A 17,022-nucleotide genomic window follows, 5' to 3' on the forward strand; every position below is an offset into this window, starting at 1 on the left:
TGTAACCAGAGCTGTTACCAACAGAGCTGTTACCAAACAGAATCTGTAAGCTATGGAGATCACTTAAGCTGCGCCTTTCTGGGGAAGCTTAAGCGGACATGCATTAAAAAGGATGATTTTTTACCTCGCGAGCGAACGTGAGTCTGCAGCTTGTTTGCCGTGTTGCGTGACGTTTTATTTACCTCCAAAGCTGAGCATACGACACGGGCCCGTGTATTGGCGTCTGAATAATGATCAACCCTACACAGGGGAGGCATTTCATGAAAACACTGGTAAACACCGTTACGACTCGATCACATCCAGTCAGCGGCTCGTTACTCAGCTGACTGTACTGCTGCCGTGCTTCCAGCCCGCATCATGCTAGTGCAATGGCTGCGCGACCGCCGGAGTTAGTTCACATGCAAGCATGACCACGGAGAGAAGTCGCAAACTAAAAGACGGCCATTGTTGGCGCGTCCAAATGAGCTGCCTCGATCAGCTCATTCATGATTATCTTTCAACAATTCCATGCGGTCTTCAATGCCCCCATCATCGTGGGGTTAAAAAGTATGAGTTCTTTAGGGACTTTGTTACTTTTTCTTTTTGCATGGCACCGTTCTCCAATATCTTAGGTGCAGGAAATACGGAGCGCATGCACATTACTCTTTCCTGCACTTTATGGCGGTGAGCGTTAATTGCCATGCTTAGTTGCCGCATTTTGAAGCAGACATTAGGTCTTCTGCTTTCCTGGTGATTGAAAGTGAAATTATATTGCTCCATCTTTTCATTTTAATTTATCCCAAGCTCCTAAGTGCATAATGTACTGGTCTACTCATTGGAAGAACGTTAAGAATAATTTATCACCTCCAGAAAAAACGCCTCAACAGTGTTATAACCACTACTAAACCTATAGGTCACCAATTCAACTCTATGCACTACTCTGCTTCCATTCTTTTGGGGTTTTTTTCTTTATCTTTTTTTTGCTTCTGCAGCCATGTGACCTTACCTGTTTTTCTGCTCTCTTTCTTTGAAACGCTAGAGAACGTCCTTTTGCACTTGGAGCGTTCCTTATGCGCCTATTACCTACCAACAAGAGCTTCGACGGCTTACCGGGTAGCGGTAGCATATGTGTGGGTTCGACTGGGAGCCCAAGACCTTCATGATGCCCTCCGTTAGCGGGCTGTCATCCTTCTCGTCTCCGTCGTCCATCCCGTTCTCAGAAACCAGCTCGTTGTGCACCGGACTCGAAGTCATCGAATCCCTGCCCGGCTCAACAGACTCGAAGTCGTCGCTCATTGGACCTGCTGCTGGAGTAGACGGCTCCTTCTACAACCGTCCCTGGCGAGGCACCCGTGGCTTGGTTTTCGGCCTTGTGTCGTTTCAGTCCTCTGCTGTTCGGACCTCGGTCTTCGCTGGCAGCAGCCGGATCAGCAGCCGAATTCAAGAAGTCCCAGGTGTCGGAGGCGACCGTCTTTCAGGGCTGCACCGGCGATACTGCGCAGCAGCACTGGCTGTGAAGAAGGCTTCGAATACGGACGGGATTGAAGTGAACGTAAATTTCCTTCAGAATGCGGGCGTCCCTGAAACAATGGTCACGTTTAGCTCCCAGTACCAGGCCAGGCATGCTGTGCCTACCATCGCCGAGTACGTTTTGCTGATTTCATCGCCATCACGCGGCGCCAGCTGGCAGCACAGCATTGAGGAAAAAAGGCCGCAGAGAGAATATTTTGCCGCGCCGGACGGTCGCCAGGTGGCAAGGCCAACGGTCGTTTCCGGCTAAACTCACCAAGAGCAGTGAACAATCGTAGCTTTATTGTTCCACATCATTGTCTACTCGCACACTTTCGTACAGCTGCACATAATTCTCTAACACGCTCGCAGATCTATAGGCTTCATTCAGAGAGGCCGTTCTAGAGACGAGCTTTTGACAGTGGCGTCTGCTATTATGCCAGCAGGAACGAAATATTATACATAGGATTTGCATTAAGAACAGAGTGTCAGTGCCTATATCTTTGGGAGAGCATTGTCGAAGAATGGTGATTTATAGCCAGAGCTCCCTCCAAATAGGTCTTTCCACCAAGCGCCGAGTACGGGATGAATTTATATTCCTGTCACCAGTTTCCGGCTGCACATTATTCATATCTAAATCAGAGATTTTGAAATCGCGGCTTAAATTATTATTGGCAATGTATTTGCAGTAAATGAAGTGCAGTACAGTGCAAGGCTCAGCCCTATTTACCACTTCGGTGCCAGTACTTCCGGTCGGTCGTTATCCAAGGATGGTTATTCATGGCTAAAACTCTCTCTAAATTGGTCCTTTTGCGAAGCCCCGAGAACGGGATGAATTCATTATGCTGTCACCAGTTCGCGGCTGCAAATTATTGATATCGAAATTTGAGATCTTTAAATCGCGGCTTAAATTATTATTGGCAATGTATTTACAGTAAATGCACTGCTGTGCAGTCCGAGACTCAGCCCTAATTACCACTTCGTTGCCAGTACCTTCGGGGGGTCGTTGTCCAAGGATTGTGATCCACGGCTAAAGCTCTCTCTAAATAGTGGCTTGAGGCGCCGAGTACGGGCTGAATTTATATTCCTGTCACCAGTTTCCGGCTGCACATTATTCATATCGAAATCAGAGATCTTGAAATCGAGGCCTAAGTTATTATTGGCAATGTATTTACAGTAAATGAACTGGCTGTACAGTCCGAGACTCAGCCCTAATTACCACTTCGTTGCCAGTACCTTCGGGCGGTCGTTGTCCAAGGATTGTGATCCATGGCTAAAGCTCTCTCTAAATAGTGGCTTGAGGCGCCGAGTACGGGATGAATTTATATTCCTGTCACCAGTTTCCGGCTGCACATTATTCATATCGAAATCAGAGATCTTGAAATCGAGGCCTAAGTTATTATTGGCAATGTATTTACAGTAAATGAACTGGCTGTACAGTGCGAGGCTCAGCCCTAATTACCACCTCAGTGTCTATACCTTCGGGCGGGCATTGTCAAAAGATTCATCGTTAAAGCTCTCTCTAAATAGTTGTTTGAAGCGCCTTAGTACGGGATAAATTTATATTCCTGTCACCAGTTTCCGGCTGCACATTATTCATATCGAAATCAGAGATCTTGGAATTGCGGATTAAATTATTATTGGCAATATATTTACTGTAAATGAACTGGCTGTGCAACGCGAGGCTCGGCCCTAATTAGCACCTCAGTGTCTATACCTTCGGGTGGGCATTGTCAAAAGATTCATGGCTAAAGCTCTCTCTAAATAGTTGTTTGAAGCGCCGAGTACGGGGTTAATTAATATTCCTGTCACCAGTTTCCGACTGCACATTATTCATATCAAAATCAGAGACGTTGAAATCACGGCTTAAATTATTATTGGCAATGTATTTACGATAAATGAACTGGCTGTACAGTGTAAGGCTCAGCCCTAATTACCACCTCAGTGCCTATACCTTCGGGCGGGCATTGTCAAAACATTCATGGCTAAAGCTTTCTCTAAATAGGTGCTTGAATCACCGAGTACGGGATGGATTTATAATCCTGTCACCAGTTTCCGGCTGCACATTATTCATATCGAAATCAGAGATCTTGAAATCGCGGCTTAAATTATTATTGGCGATGTATTTACAGTAAATGAACTGGTTGTACAGTGCGAGGCTCAGCCCTAATTACCACCTCAGTGCCTATACCTTCGGGCGGGCATTGTCAAAAGATTCGTGGCTAAAGCTCTCTCTAAATAGGTGTTTGAAGCGCCGAGTACGGGGTTAATTAATATTCCTGTTACCAGTTTCCGGCTGCACATTATTCATATCGAAATCAGAGATCTTGAAATCGCGGCTTAAATTATTATTGGCGATGTATTTACAGTAAATGAACTGGCTGTACAGTGCGAGGCTCAGCCCTAATTACCACCTCAGTGCCTATACCTTCGGGCGGGCATTGTCAAAAGATTCGTGGCTAAAGCTCTCTCTAAATAGTTGTTTGAAGCGCCGAGTACGGGGTTAATTAATATTCCTGTCACCAGTTTCCGACTGCACATTATTCATATCGAAATCAGAGATCTTGAAATCGCGGCTTAAATTATTATTGGCGATGTATTTACAGTAAATGAACTGGCTGTACAGTGCGAGGCTCAGCCCTAATTACCACCTCAGTGCCTATACCTTCGGGCGGGCATTGTCAAAAGATTCGTGGCTAAAGCTCTCTCTAAATAGGTGTTTGAAGCGCCGAGTACGGGGTTAATTAATATTCCTGTCACCAGTTTCCGACTGCACATTATTCATATCGAAATCAGAGATCTTGAAATCGCGGCTTAAATTATTATTGGCGATGTATTTACAGTAAATGAACTGGCTGTACAGTGCGAGGCTCAGCCCTAATTACCACCTCAGTGCCTATACCTTCGGGCGGGCATTGTCAAAAGATTCGTGGCTAAAGCTCTCTCTAAATAGTTGTTTGAAGCGCCGAGTACGGGGTTAATTAATATTCCTGTCACCAGTTTCCGACTGCACATTATTCATATCGAAATCAGAGATCTTGAAATCGCGGCTTAAATTATTATTGGCGATGTATTTACAGTAAATGAACTGGTTGTACAGTGCGAGGCTCAGCCCTAATTACCACCTCAGTGCCTATACCTTCGGGCGGGCATTGTCAAAAGATTCGTGGCTAAAGCTCTCTCTAAATAGTTGTTTGAAGCGCCGAGTACGGGGTTAATTAATATTCCTGTCACCAGTTTCCGACTGCACATTATTCATATCGAAATCAGAGATCTTGAAATCGCGGCTTAAATTATTATTGGCGATGTATTTACAGTAAATGAACTGGCTGTACAGTGCGAGGCTCAGCCCTAATTACCACCTCAGTGCCTATACCTTCGGGCGGGCATTGTCAAAAGATTCGTGGCTAAAGCTCTCTCTAAATAGTTGTTTGAAGCGCCGAGTACGGGGTTAATTAATATTCCTGTCACCAGTTTCCGACTGCACATTATTCATATCGAAATCAGAGATCTTGAAATCGCGGCTTAAATTATTATTGGCGATGTATTTACAGTAAATGAACTGGTTGTACAGTGCGAGGCTCAGCCCTAATTACCACCTCAGTGCCTATACCTTCGGGCGGGCATTGTCAAAAGATTCGTGGCTAAAGCTCTCTCTAAATAGGTGTTTGAAGCGCCGAGTACGGGGTTAATTAATATTCCTGTTACCAGTTTCCGGCTGCACATTATTCATATCGAAATCAGAGATCTTGAAATCGCGGCTTAAATTATTATTGGCGATGTATTTACAGTAAATGAACTGGCTGTACAGTGCGAGGCTCAGCCCTAATTACCACCTCAGTGCCTATACCTTCGGGCGGGCATTGTCAAAAGATTCGTGGCTAAAGCTCTCTCTAAATAGTTGTTTGAAGCGCCGAGTACGGGGTTAATTAATATTCCTGTCACCAGTTTCCGACTGCACATTATTCATATCGAAATCAGAGATCTTGAAATCGCGGCTTAAATTATTATTGGCGATGTATTTACAGTAAATGAACTGGCTGTACAGTGCGAGGCTCAGCCCTAATTACCACCTCAGTGCCTATACCTTCGGGCGGGCATTGTCAAAAGATTCGTGGCTAAAGCTCTCTCTAAATAGGTGTTTGAAGCGCCGAGTACGGGGTTAATTAATATTCCTGTCACCAGTTTCCGACTGCACATTATTCATATCGAAATCAGAGATCTTGAAATCGCGGCTTAAATTATTATTGGCGATGTATTTACAGTAAATGAACTGGTTGTACAGTGCGAGGCTCAGCCCTAATCACCACCTCAGTGCCTATACCTTCGGGTGGGCATTGTCAAAAGATTCGTGGCTAAAGCTCTCTCTAAATAGGTGTTTGAAGCGCCGAGTACGGGGTTAATTAATATTCCTGTTACCAGTTTCCGGCTGCACATTATTCATATCGAAATCAGAGATCTTGAAATCGCGGCTTAAATTATTATTGGCGATGTATTTGCAGTAAATGAACTGGCTGTACAGTGCGAGGCTCAGCCCTAATTACCACCTCAGTGCCTATACCTTCGGGCGGGCATTGTCAAAAGATTCGTGGCTAAAGCTCTCTCTAAATAGTTGTTTGAAGCGCCGAGTACGGGGTTAATTAATATTCCTGTTACCAGTTTCCGGCTGCACATTATTCATATCGAAATCAGAGATCTTGAAATCGCGGCTTAAATTATTATTGGCGATGTATTTACAGTAAATGAACTGGCTGTACAGTGCGAGGCTCAGCCCTAATTACCACCTCAGTGCCTATACCTTCGGGCGGGCATTGTCAAAAGATTCGTGGCTAAAGCTCTCTCTAAATAGGTGTTTGAAGCGCCGAGTACGGGGTTAATTAATATTCCTGTCACCAGTTTCCGACTGCACATTATTCACATCAAAATCAGAGATCTTGAAATCGCGGCTTAAATTATTATTGGCGATGTATTTACAGTAAATGAACTGGTTGTACAGTGCGAGGCTCAGCCCTAATTACCACCTCAGTGCCTATACCTTCGGGCGGGCATTGTCAAAAGATTCGTGGCTAAAGCTCTCTCTAAATAGGTGTTTGAAGCGCCGAGTACGGGGTTAATTAATATTCCTGTTACCAGTTTCCGGCTGCACATTATTCATATCGAAATCAGAGATCTTGAAATCGCGGCTTAAATTATTATTGGCGATGTATTTACAGTAAATGAACTGGCTGTACAGTGCGAGGCTCAGCCCTAATTACCACCTCAGTGCCTATACCTTCGGGCGGGCATTGTCAAAAGATTCGTGGCTAAAGCTCTCTCTAAATAGTTGTTTGAAGCGCCGAGTACGGGGTTAATTAATATTCCTGTCACCAGTTTCCGACTGCACATTATTCATATCGAAATCAGAGGTCTTGAAATCGCGGCTTAAATTATTATTGGCGATGTATTTACAGTAAATGAACTGGCTGTACAGTGCGAGGCTCAGCCCTAATTACCACCTCAGTGCCTATACCTTCGGGCGGGCATTGTCAAAAGATTCGTGGCTAAAGCTCTCTCTAAATAGTTGTTTGAAGCGCCGAGTACGGGGTTAATTAATATTCCTGTCACCAGTTTCCGACTGCACATTATTCATATCGAAATCAGAGATCTTGAAATCGCGGCTTAAATTATTATTGGCGATGTATTTACAGTAAATGAACTGGCTGTACAGTGCGAGGCTCAGCCCTAATTACCACCTCAGTGCCTATACCTTCGGGCGGGCATTGTCAAAAGATTCGTGGCTAAAGCTCTCTCTAAATAGTTGTTTGAAGCGCCGAGTACGGGGTTAATTAATATTCCTGTCACCAGTTTCCGACTGCACATTATTCATATCAAAATCAGAGACGTTGAAATCACGGCTTAAATTATTATTGGCAATGTATTTACGATAAATGAACTGGCTGTACAGTGTAAGGCTCAGCCCTAATTACCACCTCAGTGCCTATACCTTCGGGCGGGCATTGTCAAAACATTCATGGCTAAAGCTTTCTCTAAATAGGTGCTTGAATCACCGAGTACGGGATGGATTTATAATCCTGTCACCAGTTTCCGGCTGCACATTATTCATATCGAAATCAGAGATCTTGAAATCGCGGCTTAAATTATTATTGGCGATGTATTTACAGTAAATGAACTGGTTGTACAGTGCGAGGCTCAGCCCTAATTACCACCTCAGTGCCTATACCTTCGGGCGGGCATTGTCAAAAGATTCGTGGCTAAAGCTCTCTCTAAATAGTTGTTTGAAGCGCCGAGTACGGGGTTAATTAATATTCCTGTCACCAGTTTCCGACTGCACATTATTCATATCGAAATCAGAGATCTTGAAATCGCGGCTTAAATTATTATTGGCGATGTATTTACAGTAAATGAACTGGCTGTACAGTGCGAGGCTCAGCCCTAATTACCACCTCAGTGCCTATACCTTCGGGCGGGCATTGTCAAAAGATTCGTGGCTAAAGCTCTCTCTAAATAGTTGTTTGAAGCGCCGAGTACGGGGTTAATTAATATTCCTGTCACCAGTTTCCGACTGCACATTATTCATATCAAAATCAGAGACGTTGAAATCACGGCTTAAATTATTATTGGCAATGTATTTACGATAAATGAACTGGCTGTACAGTGTAAGGCTCAGCCCTAATTACCACCTCAGTGCCTATACCTTCGGGCGGGCATTGTCAAAACATTCATGGCTAAAGCTTTCTCTAAATAGGTGCTTGAATCACCGAGTACGGGATGGATTTATAATCCTGTCACCAGTTTCCGGCTGCACATTATTCATATCGAAATCAGAGATCTTGAAATCGCGGCTTAAATTATTATTGGCGATGTATTTACAGTAAATGAACTGGTTGTACAGTGCGAGGCTCAGCCCTAATTACCACCTCAGTGCCTATACCTTCGGGCGGGCATTGTCAAAAGATTCGTGGCTAAAGCTCTCTCTAAATAGGTGTTTGAAGCGCCGAGTACGGGGTTAATTAATATTCCTGTTACCAGTTTCCGGCTGCACATGATTCATATCGAAATCACAGACCTTAAAACCGCGGATTAAACTATTATTGGCCATGTATTTACTGTAAATGAACTGGCTGTAGAGCGCGAGGCTGTATAGACCACCTCAGTGTCTATACCTTCGGGCGGGCATTGTCAAGTGAGTGAGTGAGTGAGTGAGTGAGTGAGTGAGTGAGTGAGTGAGTGAGTGAGTGAGTGAGTGAGTGAGTGAGTGAGTGAGTGAGTGAGTGAGTGAGTGAGTGAGTGAGTGAGTGAGTGAGTGAGTGAGTGAGTGAGTGAGTGAGTGAGTGAATAAACATTATTGCTCTAATAAAGGAGTCTTGCTGTTTGCCCGAAGACTGCCGATGTCTTCCAGGCTGAACGTGGTTGGCGCCCGTAGTCCAAGGCACCACTGTCCCTGGCCATCCGGCATGCGTGGCTCACTAGGTCTCTTTGGACCTTGAGCTGGCTACTGGTTAGCCGGTCCTCCCACTGCTCCGCATTTGGCTCTTTGTTACCTCGGAAAGCTACATTATGTATGCATTCCCATGTGATATGATACAGCGGGGGGATGCTCCGCACCACGGACATGTATCCCTATACTGCTCCGGAGTTGAGTTGAGTTGAGTGGTTGTAAACTACCGGTGGGATTAGCCTTGCAGTTGCTGCCGGCAATTGCTCCACTGTAGCGACACTTAAATAGAAATCACAAAAACACTGTCCGCAAAAACCCAATCCTGACCCAGTCCGCAAAATCCTGAGGTCACCATGTGGAGGCCAAATCCGTGTCCTGCAGGTAAAGTAGAAAAAGGCGAGAAGCATCCCTTCTACTCGACTGGCTCCCGCGCGGGAAAACAATGTCCTGAAGATAACTGTGAGGAACTCCTGCTTTCTTGCGGGATCCGAATAACACAGCCCGTTCCGCGTTGTGCAAAGTACAGCACAAGAGGTAATGTTCTATGTCACCACACACACCACACGTTGAACACAATGGTGACAACGCTAGGCCAGTCTTATACATCCACGCCGGCGTACGAGCAGAATCCGTGCGAACGCGGTGCAGCAAGGTGGCTTGGTACCTTTTGAGACGTTTGGTCACACATGGCTGATGAGGAGAGCTCCACAAAGAACTGAAGTGGCACAACACCACATCTCTGAACATTTGCTTGATTTCATGAGGGACTCCATGTACTGGAATCCCGGAGAGAGCTGTATGGGCGAGGTTGTCTGCTATCTCGTTGCCTAAGACACCTATGTGCGAGGGCACCCATTGAAAGCGTATAGAGAAGCCTTTGCTATGTAGATTCTGCACCAAACGTAGGGATCTAAGACTCAAGGCATCAGTGGGGAACCCGTACTCTAACCTTTGAAGGGCAGATTTTGAATCCGTAATTATGACAGTAGGTTGAGGCGTACAACACCGTAGCTTCTTTAGAGCTGCCTCAATGGCAACGCTTCCGGCCATTGTGGAGGACACGACTTGCATTGTTTGGAGCAGCCTGCGGAACGCCGAGAGCCCTCCTTAGTCCCATTCTGTGCAAAACCTCAAGGCGTTCCAGCTGCGATACCGAGGGGGAGATTAAAGGGAGCTGGTACATTATGCGACTTGTCACCAGGGCATCGTGAAGCCTGATCATTGAAGCAGGATGGTTTCCCCATTGCTCACTAGCAACTCTACGAAGCACATTGAGACGCGAAGATAGTGAAGCCATAATCGAGTCCACAGCTCGTCGCCACTGTAGACGTGAGTCAATAGTGACGCCCAAAAAACGTATGTGGTTAAGAACCGACAACTGAGCTAGTTGGTGCATCTTTAAGCCGTGGTAAAAACAGCGCCGCGACGACAGACACAGAGAAGACAGAAGAAGACGGACAAGCGCTGTCCGTCTTCTCCTGTCTTCTCTGTGTCTGTCGTCGCTGCGCTGTTTTTACCACGGCTTATGTGGTTAACCTGACGAAGGCAAGACTGATCAAGATCTATGCTCAGCCGCGCATACCGTCGTCCCCTACCTGGAAACAGGACGAAGCCAGATTTTTCCACCGAGAGAGTCGACCCAACACCTTGAAGGTAACTTTTAACTGAAAGCACGGCCTGTCGCGCTAATAGAGCTAAGCGTTTGTGTTGATATCCGGTTAACCAAAGACAAATGTCGTCTGCATATATCGACATATGGACATGCCTACAATGTTTTTGCACTTTTGCGGGAAGACCAGCCATGGCAACATTAAAGAGCGTTGGGGACAGGACACTACCCTGAGGTACCCCTCGCGATACCGCCCTTTCGGAGCTCATTGTACTGCCTAACCGCACTCGAAATTTACGATCACTGAGAAATGAGTGAATGAATCTCAGAAGATAGCCCTGTACACCTATGACCTGCAGACTATTCAGTATTGAGCTCTGGAGGACGCTATCATAAGCCTTGGATACGTCTAGGAAAATAACTAGTGTTGAAAGTCCAAAAGCACTCTGATGTTCAATGTCGCTTATCAAGTCCAGGACGCTATCTTGCGCGCATAAACCTGTGCGGAATCCAGTCATGCATGTTGGTAGTGCCCTTCTATCCTCAAGCCACCAAGACAAACGCTTACTTGCCATCTTCTCCATGAGCTTAGCCACACACGACGTCAGCAATACAGGACGATACGAGGCCGCGTCTGTCATCTCTTTGCCGGCCTCTGGATACATCTTATGTAGAATGTGAAGGTTGCGGAAGGCTCCTGTTTGGAGTCTTCTCCAACATGTCGCTTCATATTGTGTTAGCAGAGGATGTGGCTGAGGGTATTTGCGTCTTCTGCCTTTGATGAGGATGAGGATAGCTGCGTACGTGAGCTGTACCGTTATCTCCGGGCCGTCCGAGGCGTTTGACGCACCAGCTCGGATAGTAAGCTCGCGAGCTAGCTTGTCCGCCTTCAGATTGCCTTCGACTCCGGCGTGTCCCGGTACCCTGTAGATTCTATGTTGGATCTTTTCGTTGGTTCGCTGTGTTTTTAAGAGAATCCTTAGTGCTTTCTTGCTGATTCTTCCTACCATGTAGCGTCGGCACGCCTCTTGGGAATCTGTTATGATTGTGAGAGATTTGTTGGTGCGATAATCCTCCGCTGCCGCTAGGGCTACGGCGATCTCCTCCGCCTCACTTATCGTCCCATCTCTCGTGAATGCGCCGCTGAGGAGGCCACCCCCTTTGTTGTGGCAACCGATACCGTTTTCTTGATGCTTTGGTTACGTGTCCACGGGTACAGAGTGGCGTCAGTGTGGACTACCTGATCTTGTGTGGCTATCTTCGCCTCTGCATATTCAGCCCTTGCCTGTCTTCTGTCTGCGTATAGATTTAGATCCACATTCCTGGGTATAGGGCTGACCTGGTATGTTCGACGTATTTCGTCTGGGATGTTTGCCGATCTATCCTTTATGTCCAGGACCCCGTTATAGTTCAGCCTTATTAGGAGGGCCCTCCCTGTTGCCGAGTTCCTTAGCCTTTGGATCTGTGACATGTCTTGTGCCCTGCTTAACTCGTCGAGCGTGTTGTACAGCCCCAGTTCTGCCAGCTTGTCGTTCGACGTGTTTCTGGGTAAGCCCAAAGCTGTCTTGTAGGCTCCTTTGATTAGGACCTCTGCCTGATTTTCTTCACTTTTCAGCATGCTGTGATATAAAAGTGAGTAAGTTATTCTGTTGATGACTAGGCTGTTCACCAGCTTTAGCGTGTCGCCTTCCTTCATGCCATATCTTCTGGATGATACTCTGGTTATCATACGGCAAACTTGTTCCGTTGACTTTTTAAGGAGGCCAATCGCGTGGTTGCATTTGCCGTTGCTCTGTAGCCACATGCCTAAAACTCGAATGATCTCCCTTCCCGGGATGATCTTGCCTTCGAGCTTTATCTCTATTCTTGCATCAGTCGGCTTCTTTCCTATCCTAAGGATTTCCGATTTTTCAATTGAGCAGGCTAAACCCCTTTTCTTGATATATTGCTCAGCACTAGTCGCTGCTTTTTGCATTTGTTGTTCCATCTGCCCCAGAGATCCCTGGTTCGACCATACAGTTATGTCGTTCGCATATATGGCATGCCTTATGCCTGGGATGCTTTCCAATTTTCTTGCCAGGCCAATCATGGTAAGGTTAAAAACGATTGGCGATATGACCGAGCCCTGCGGTGTGCCTTTGTTTGGAGTGTTCATGGTCTCGCTTCTTATATCTCACAAGCCCACTCTGGCCGTTCTTCCTGTCAAGAAAGATCTTACGCAGTCATGGACTCTCTTCCCGCAGTTGGTGTTGATGCCTTCCATTATAGCCGCATGGCTGACATTGTCGAAAGCCCCTTTGATGTCGAGTGCCATAATTAGATTTTCTCCTTGTTGCGGGGCGTTGGCAATGACCTCGTGTTTGAGTTGTAGCAGGATGCCCTGGGTTGACAGGTTTGCCCTGAATCCAAACATGCTATGAGGACACAGCTCGTTATCCTCTAGATAGTTTTGAATTCTTTTGGTCACAATTCTTTCGTAGAGCTTGCCGAGGCAAGATGTGAGTGAGATGGGCCTCAGGTTCTCTATGTGTAATTTCTTCCCAGGCTTGGGAATCATTAAAACCATAGAGTGCTTCCGTTCCTTGGGCACCAGTCCTGCCTCCCATTGCTTGTTTAGGTAGGTAGTGAGCTGCTCGATTGCCTCATCACCCAGGTCGCGGATTAGAGAGTTCTTAACTTTGTCTTCTCCACCTGCCGTGTTTCTTTTGATGGACCTAATTGCAGCGTAGACCTCTTCTCTGGTGATTGGCCTGTCTAGCTCCGGGTTTTCTCTGCCCTTATAGCTCTCTTGATAGGCCGCGGGTTTGTCTTGACCACAGCACTTGGTGCTGACTGCTTTAAGCAGCTCTTCATCTGTTCCTTCGTGCTAGTGGACAAGCCGGTGAATGGCTTTGCTGCATTCCGTCTTTGCTTTGGGGGGATCCATTAGGCTCTTTAGAATCCTCCACGTTTTAGCCGTGCTCAACGTGCCGTTAAGGGAGTTGCTTATTTGCTCTCAATTTTGTCTTGCTATCTGCATCGCATATTCCTCCGCCTTTGCTGTAATTTCGGCGATCCTCTTCCTTAACTTTCTATTCTACTTTTGGTTTTTCCATCTTTTCATGAGGCCTCGTCTTGCCTCCCACATCTTAATTAGCCTCGAATCTATCTCTGGTGTGGTCTCTGATCTATCTATTTCCTGTGTATACAGCTCTTGCGCTTGACTTAGCTGTTCGGTCCATTCCTCGATTGAGGTGAACTCCCATTTGATCTGTTTACATTTCTTGCGGAAATTATCCCAATCCGTGATTTTGGCAGCGCCAATTTTTCTTTTGACATGCTTGGCCTCTATCGTGGTCTTGATTATGTGGTGATCGCTGCCCAGGTTCTCTACGAGATTTGTCCACTCTGCCTGCGTTCCTCGGACGAAGGTCAAGTCTGGGCATGTGTCTACACTGACGCTATTTCCGATGCGGGTGGGTTGATTTTCGTCTGTGAGGAGGGTGCACCCTATGAGCTCCGCCGCTTCGTTTACTCTTACACCTTTCCTTTCTCCAATTTGGTACCCCCCTTTGGATCCCTCGCATTGAAGTCTCCAGCTATGATGAGGATGTTATCCTTAGCCATCTTGCTTATATCTTTGAAGAGTTTGCTGAAATCTACATCCTTCTTGCTTGGGGGCTGTATAAGTTGACGACGAAGGTGCTATTTGCCTTCAGCTTGCGTTTCGATATTACTTCTGTTATCATGTGTTCGATTTTTGTATCCGGAATCTCTCCGTGATCTATTGTAATTAGCTTCTTATTAATGAGGGTTGCTATTCTGCCGTTCTCTTGGCATGTGTAACCCTTGAGTGCCGGTGTAGTTTTTATTTCCTGCAGTAGAATTAAATCTGGCGGCGTTCTCTGTGTATCAATGAATTGCTGCAGGAGTCCTTGTTTCTTTTTGAAGCCTCTACTGTTCCACTGCCAAACGTTTAATTGGTTTTGTCCAGCCAGGATAGTTCGTTGGAGTTGTTGCTTGAGTTTTCTGCGCCGAATCTTCTTTCGTTGTACAGCCTATCCCTGGCTTCACTCGTTATTTTCTGTGTGTTTTGATTTTTTATGTAGCTCCGGATGTATTGTATATCCTGATCATGAGCTGCCTGTTTAAGCATTACCTGCTCTATTTGTTTGCTCTGTTGTTCTTGTACCTGCTTGAATTGCGGCATAGCCTGTATAAGCGGTTTTAGCTGTTCTGCTATGCTGGGATCTTTGGATTGTTGGGGTCTATGTTCTGGGACCGGGGGTGATTTGGGGGGGGGGGGGGGGGGTGCCTTCTCTCAGCATCTGTACCTCCCTTCTAAGCTCTTCTATCTCTCTTAGTAGCTGCCTGTTAATCATTTCTAGTTCCCTATTTTTCCTCAGTCAAAAGATTCATGGCTAAAGCTCTCTCTAAATAGGTGATTGAAGCACCGAGTACGGGATGAATTAATATTCCTGTCACCAGTTTCCGGCTGCACATTATTCATATCGAAATCTGAGATCTTGAAATCACGGATTAAATTATTATTGGCAATGTATTTTCTGTAAATGAACTGGGTGTACAGCGCGAGGCTCAGCGCTAATTACCACCTCAGTGTCTAACTTTGGGCGGGCATTGTGAAAAGATTCATGGCTAAAGCTCTCTCTAAATAGGTGTTTGAAGCGCCGAGTACGGGATAAATTTATATTCCTGTCGCCAGTTTCCGGCTGCACATTATTCATATCGAAATCAGAGATCTTGAAATAGCGGATTAAATTATTATTGGCAATGTATTTACTGTAAATTACCTGGCTGTACAGTGCGGGGCTCAGCCCTAATTGCCACCGGGTAAAATTGGAAAATTGGTTTTTGGGAAGGAAAACGACGCAGTATTGGTCTCACATATTCGCGGACACCTGAACCGCGCCGTGAGAGAATGGTTAAAGGAGGGGTTGAGGGAAGATATGAAGGAAGAGGTTTCGTAGTGGAGGGCTCCGGAATAATGTCCACAATCTGGGGATCTTTAACCTTCACTGACATCGCACAGCACACGGGAGCCTTTGCGTTTCGCCTCCATCGAAACGGTGCCGCCGCGGTCGGGTTCGAACCCTGGTACTCTGGAACATTAGCACTGAGCCACCGGGTTACGCGTTCTTGCTGCCTGCCTTAATTCATGCTTGGAATCGAAGTACAATGCTTCAAACAAGGCATCGTAATTAATACAACCTTTTAAGCTGCACCGTGTACTCATCTAATCAGTTGATACTAACGAATTAGTAGGACGTTCTTGCGGGCTTGTTGCTTCATAGTCCAATATAGACCCTGTCACACGTGAAGGGAATTACAAACACAACCCCAGAAATGCACTCTGTCAATTTCTTCTCGCGGCGGCTGCGTTTTTATGGAGGCAAAACGCTAAGGCGCCCGCGTGCTGTGCGATGTCAGTGCACGTTAGAGATCCCCAGGTGGTCGAAATTATTCCGGAGCCCTCCACTACGGGCGCCTCTTTCTTTCTTTCTTCTTTCACTCCCTCCTTTATCCCTTCGCTTACGGCGTGGTTCAGGTGTCCAACGATATATGAGAAAGATACTGCGCCATTTCCTTTCCCCAAAAAACCAATTATTATTATTATTATTCTCGTGCTTGATGCAACACTGGGGCCTACCCTGCTTTCTTTTTGAGTCACCAAGGCGCACACTCTGCTAAGCTTACATGGAGCCGAGAAGACGACCTTTACCCTGTAAAGGCTAGCCGCTTTTTTATGTTATATGAGACACGATGAATGTAGGGAACAACAAGCAGTTAATCTTTCGGGAAGGTCTTTTTCTGTTTATTAAGCCCTTCAATTTTCGTACCAGACTTTCACTTAACAAGGTGATGGTTCGGGCTAGTGGGTATGCGTTATGATCCATAGCGCAGCAACAAAACAGGGGACAAACACAAGCGCTAAAAGCGCTCGTGTTTAGCGTTTGTGTTTGTCCCCTGTTCTGTTGCTGCGCTATGGATCATAACAGATTTTCACACACGCTGCTAATTAACAAAGGTGAGTAATCAGCCGAACAGAAGCCGAATAGACACCACTTTCCTCTTTCTCGCCCTCTAAATGCAATTCATGGACTAAGGAAGAGAGGAAGGTGAGAATGAAAGCTAAAAGAGAGAAAGTGGCGCCGTTGTGGAGGGCTCCGGAACAATTTCTACCAAGGGGGGATCTTTAACGTGCACTGATATAACAAGAGCCCACGAGTGCCTGTTGCGTTTCGTCTTCATCGAAACGCAGCCGCCGCGGCAGGGTTCGGCTCAGTAACAGCCACACTCTCTGTGCACATGTCACCTGTGCCGTGAAGGAAGGGAGGAAAGAGGGAGGGAAAGAGGGTTATTGCGAAATAGGTGCCATAGTGGAGGGATACAGTTAAACATGCCAGGGGGTCGCACAGCACAAGGGGGTATTCTGCGCTTCGCAACGTTGTGGGACAGGCGTTCGTCTCTCCAAGGGATACAATGTTTT

General features: G+C 46.3%; 1 protein-coding gene across 1 annotated transcript in view; it reads right to left on the minus strand.

Annotated features, from left to right (window-relative positions):
* The window catches only part of LOC144097334 (uncharacterized), a 36,159-nt gene extending 34,670 nt beyond the window's left edge, over positions 1-1,489 (minus strand). The window contains exon 1 of the mRNA XM_077630076.1: positions 1,090-1,489. Coding sequence (XP_077486202.1) covers positions 1,090-1,275 — 186 coding nt within the window. The 5' untranslated portion in view covers positions 1,276-1,489. The remainder of the gene's footprint in view (positions 1-1,089) is intronic.
* Positions 1,490-17,022: the final 15,533 nt, after the last annotated feature.

The sequence above is a fragment of the Amblyomma americanum genome, chromosome 7, assembly GCF_052857255.1.
Source record: "Amblyomma americanum isolate KBUSLIRL-KWMA chromosome 7, ASM5285725v1, whole genome shotgun sequence".
NCBI classification, from domain to species: domain Eukaryota; kingdom Metazoa; phylum Arthropoda; class Arachnida; order Ixodida; family Ixodidae; genus Amblyomma; species Amblyomma americanum.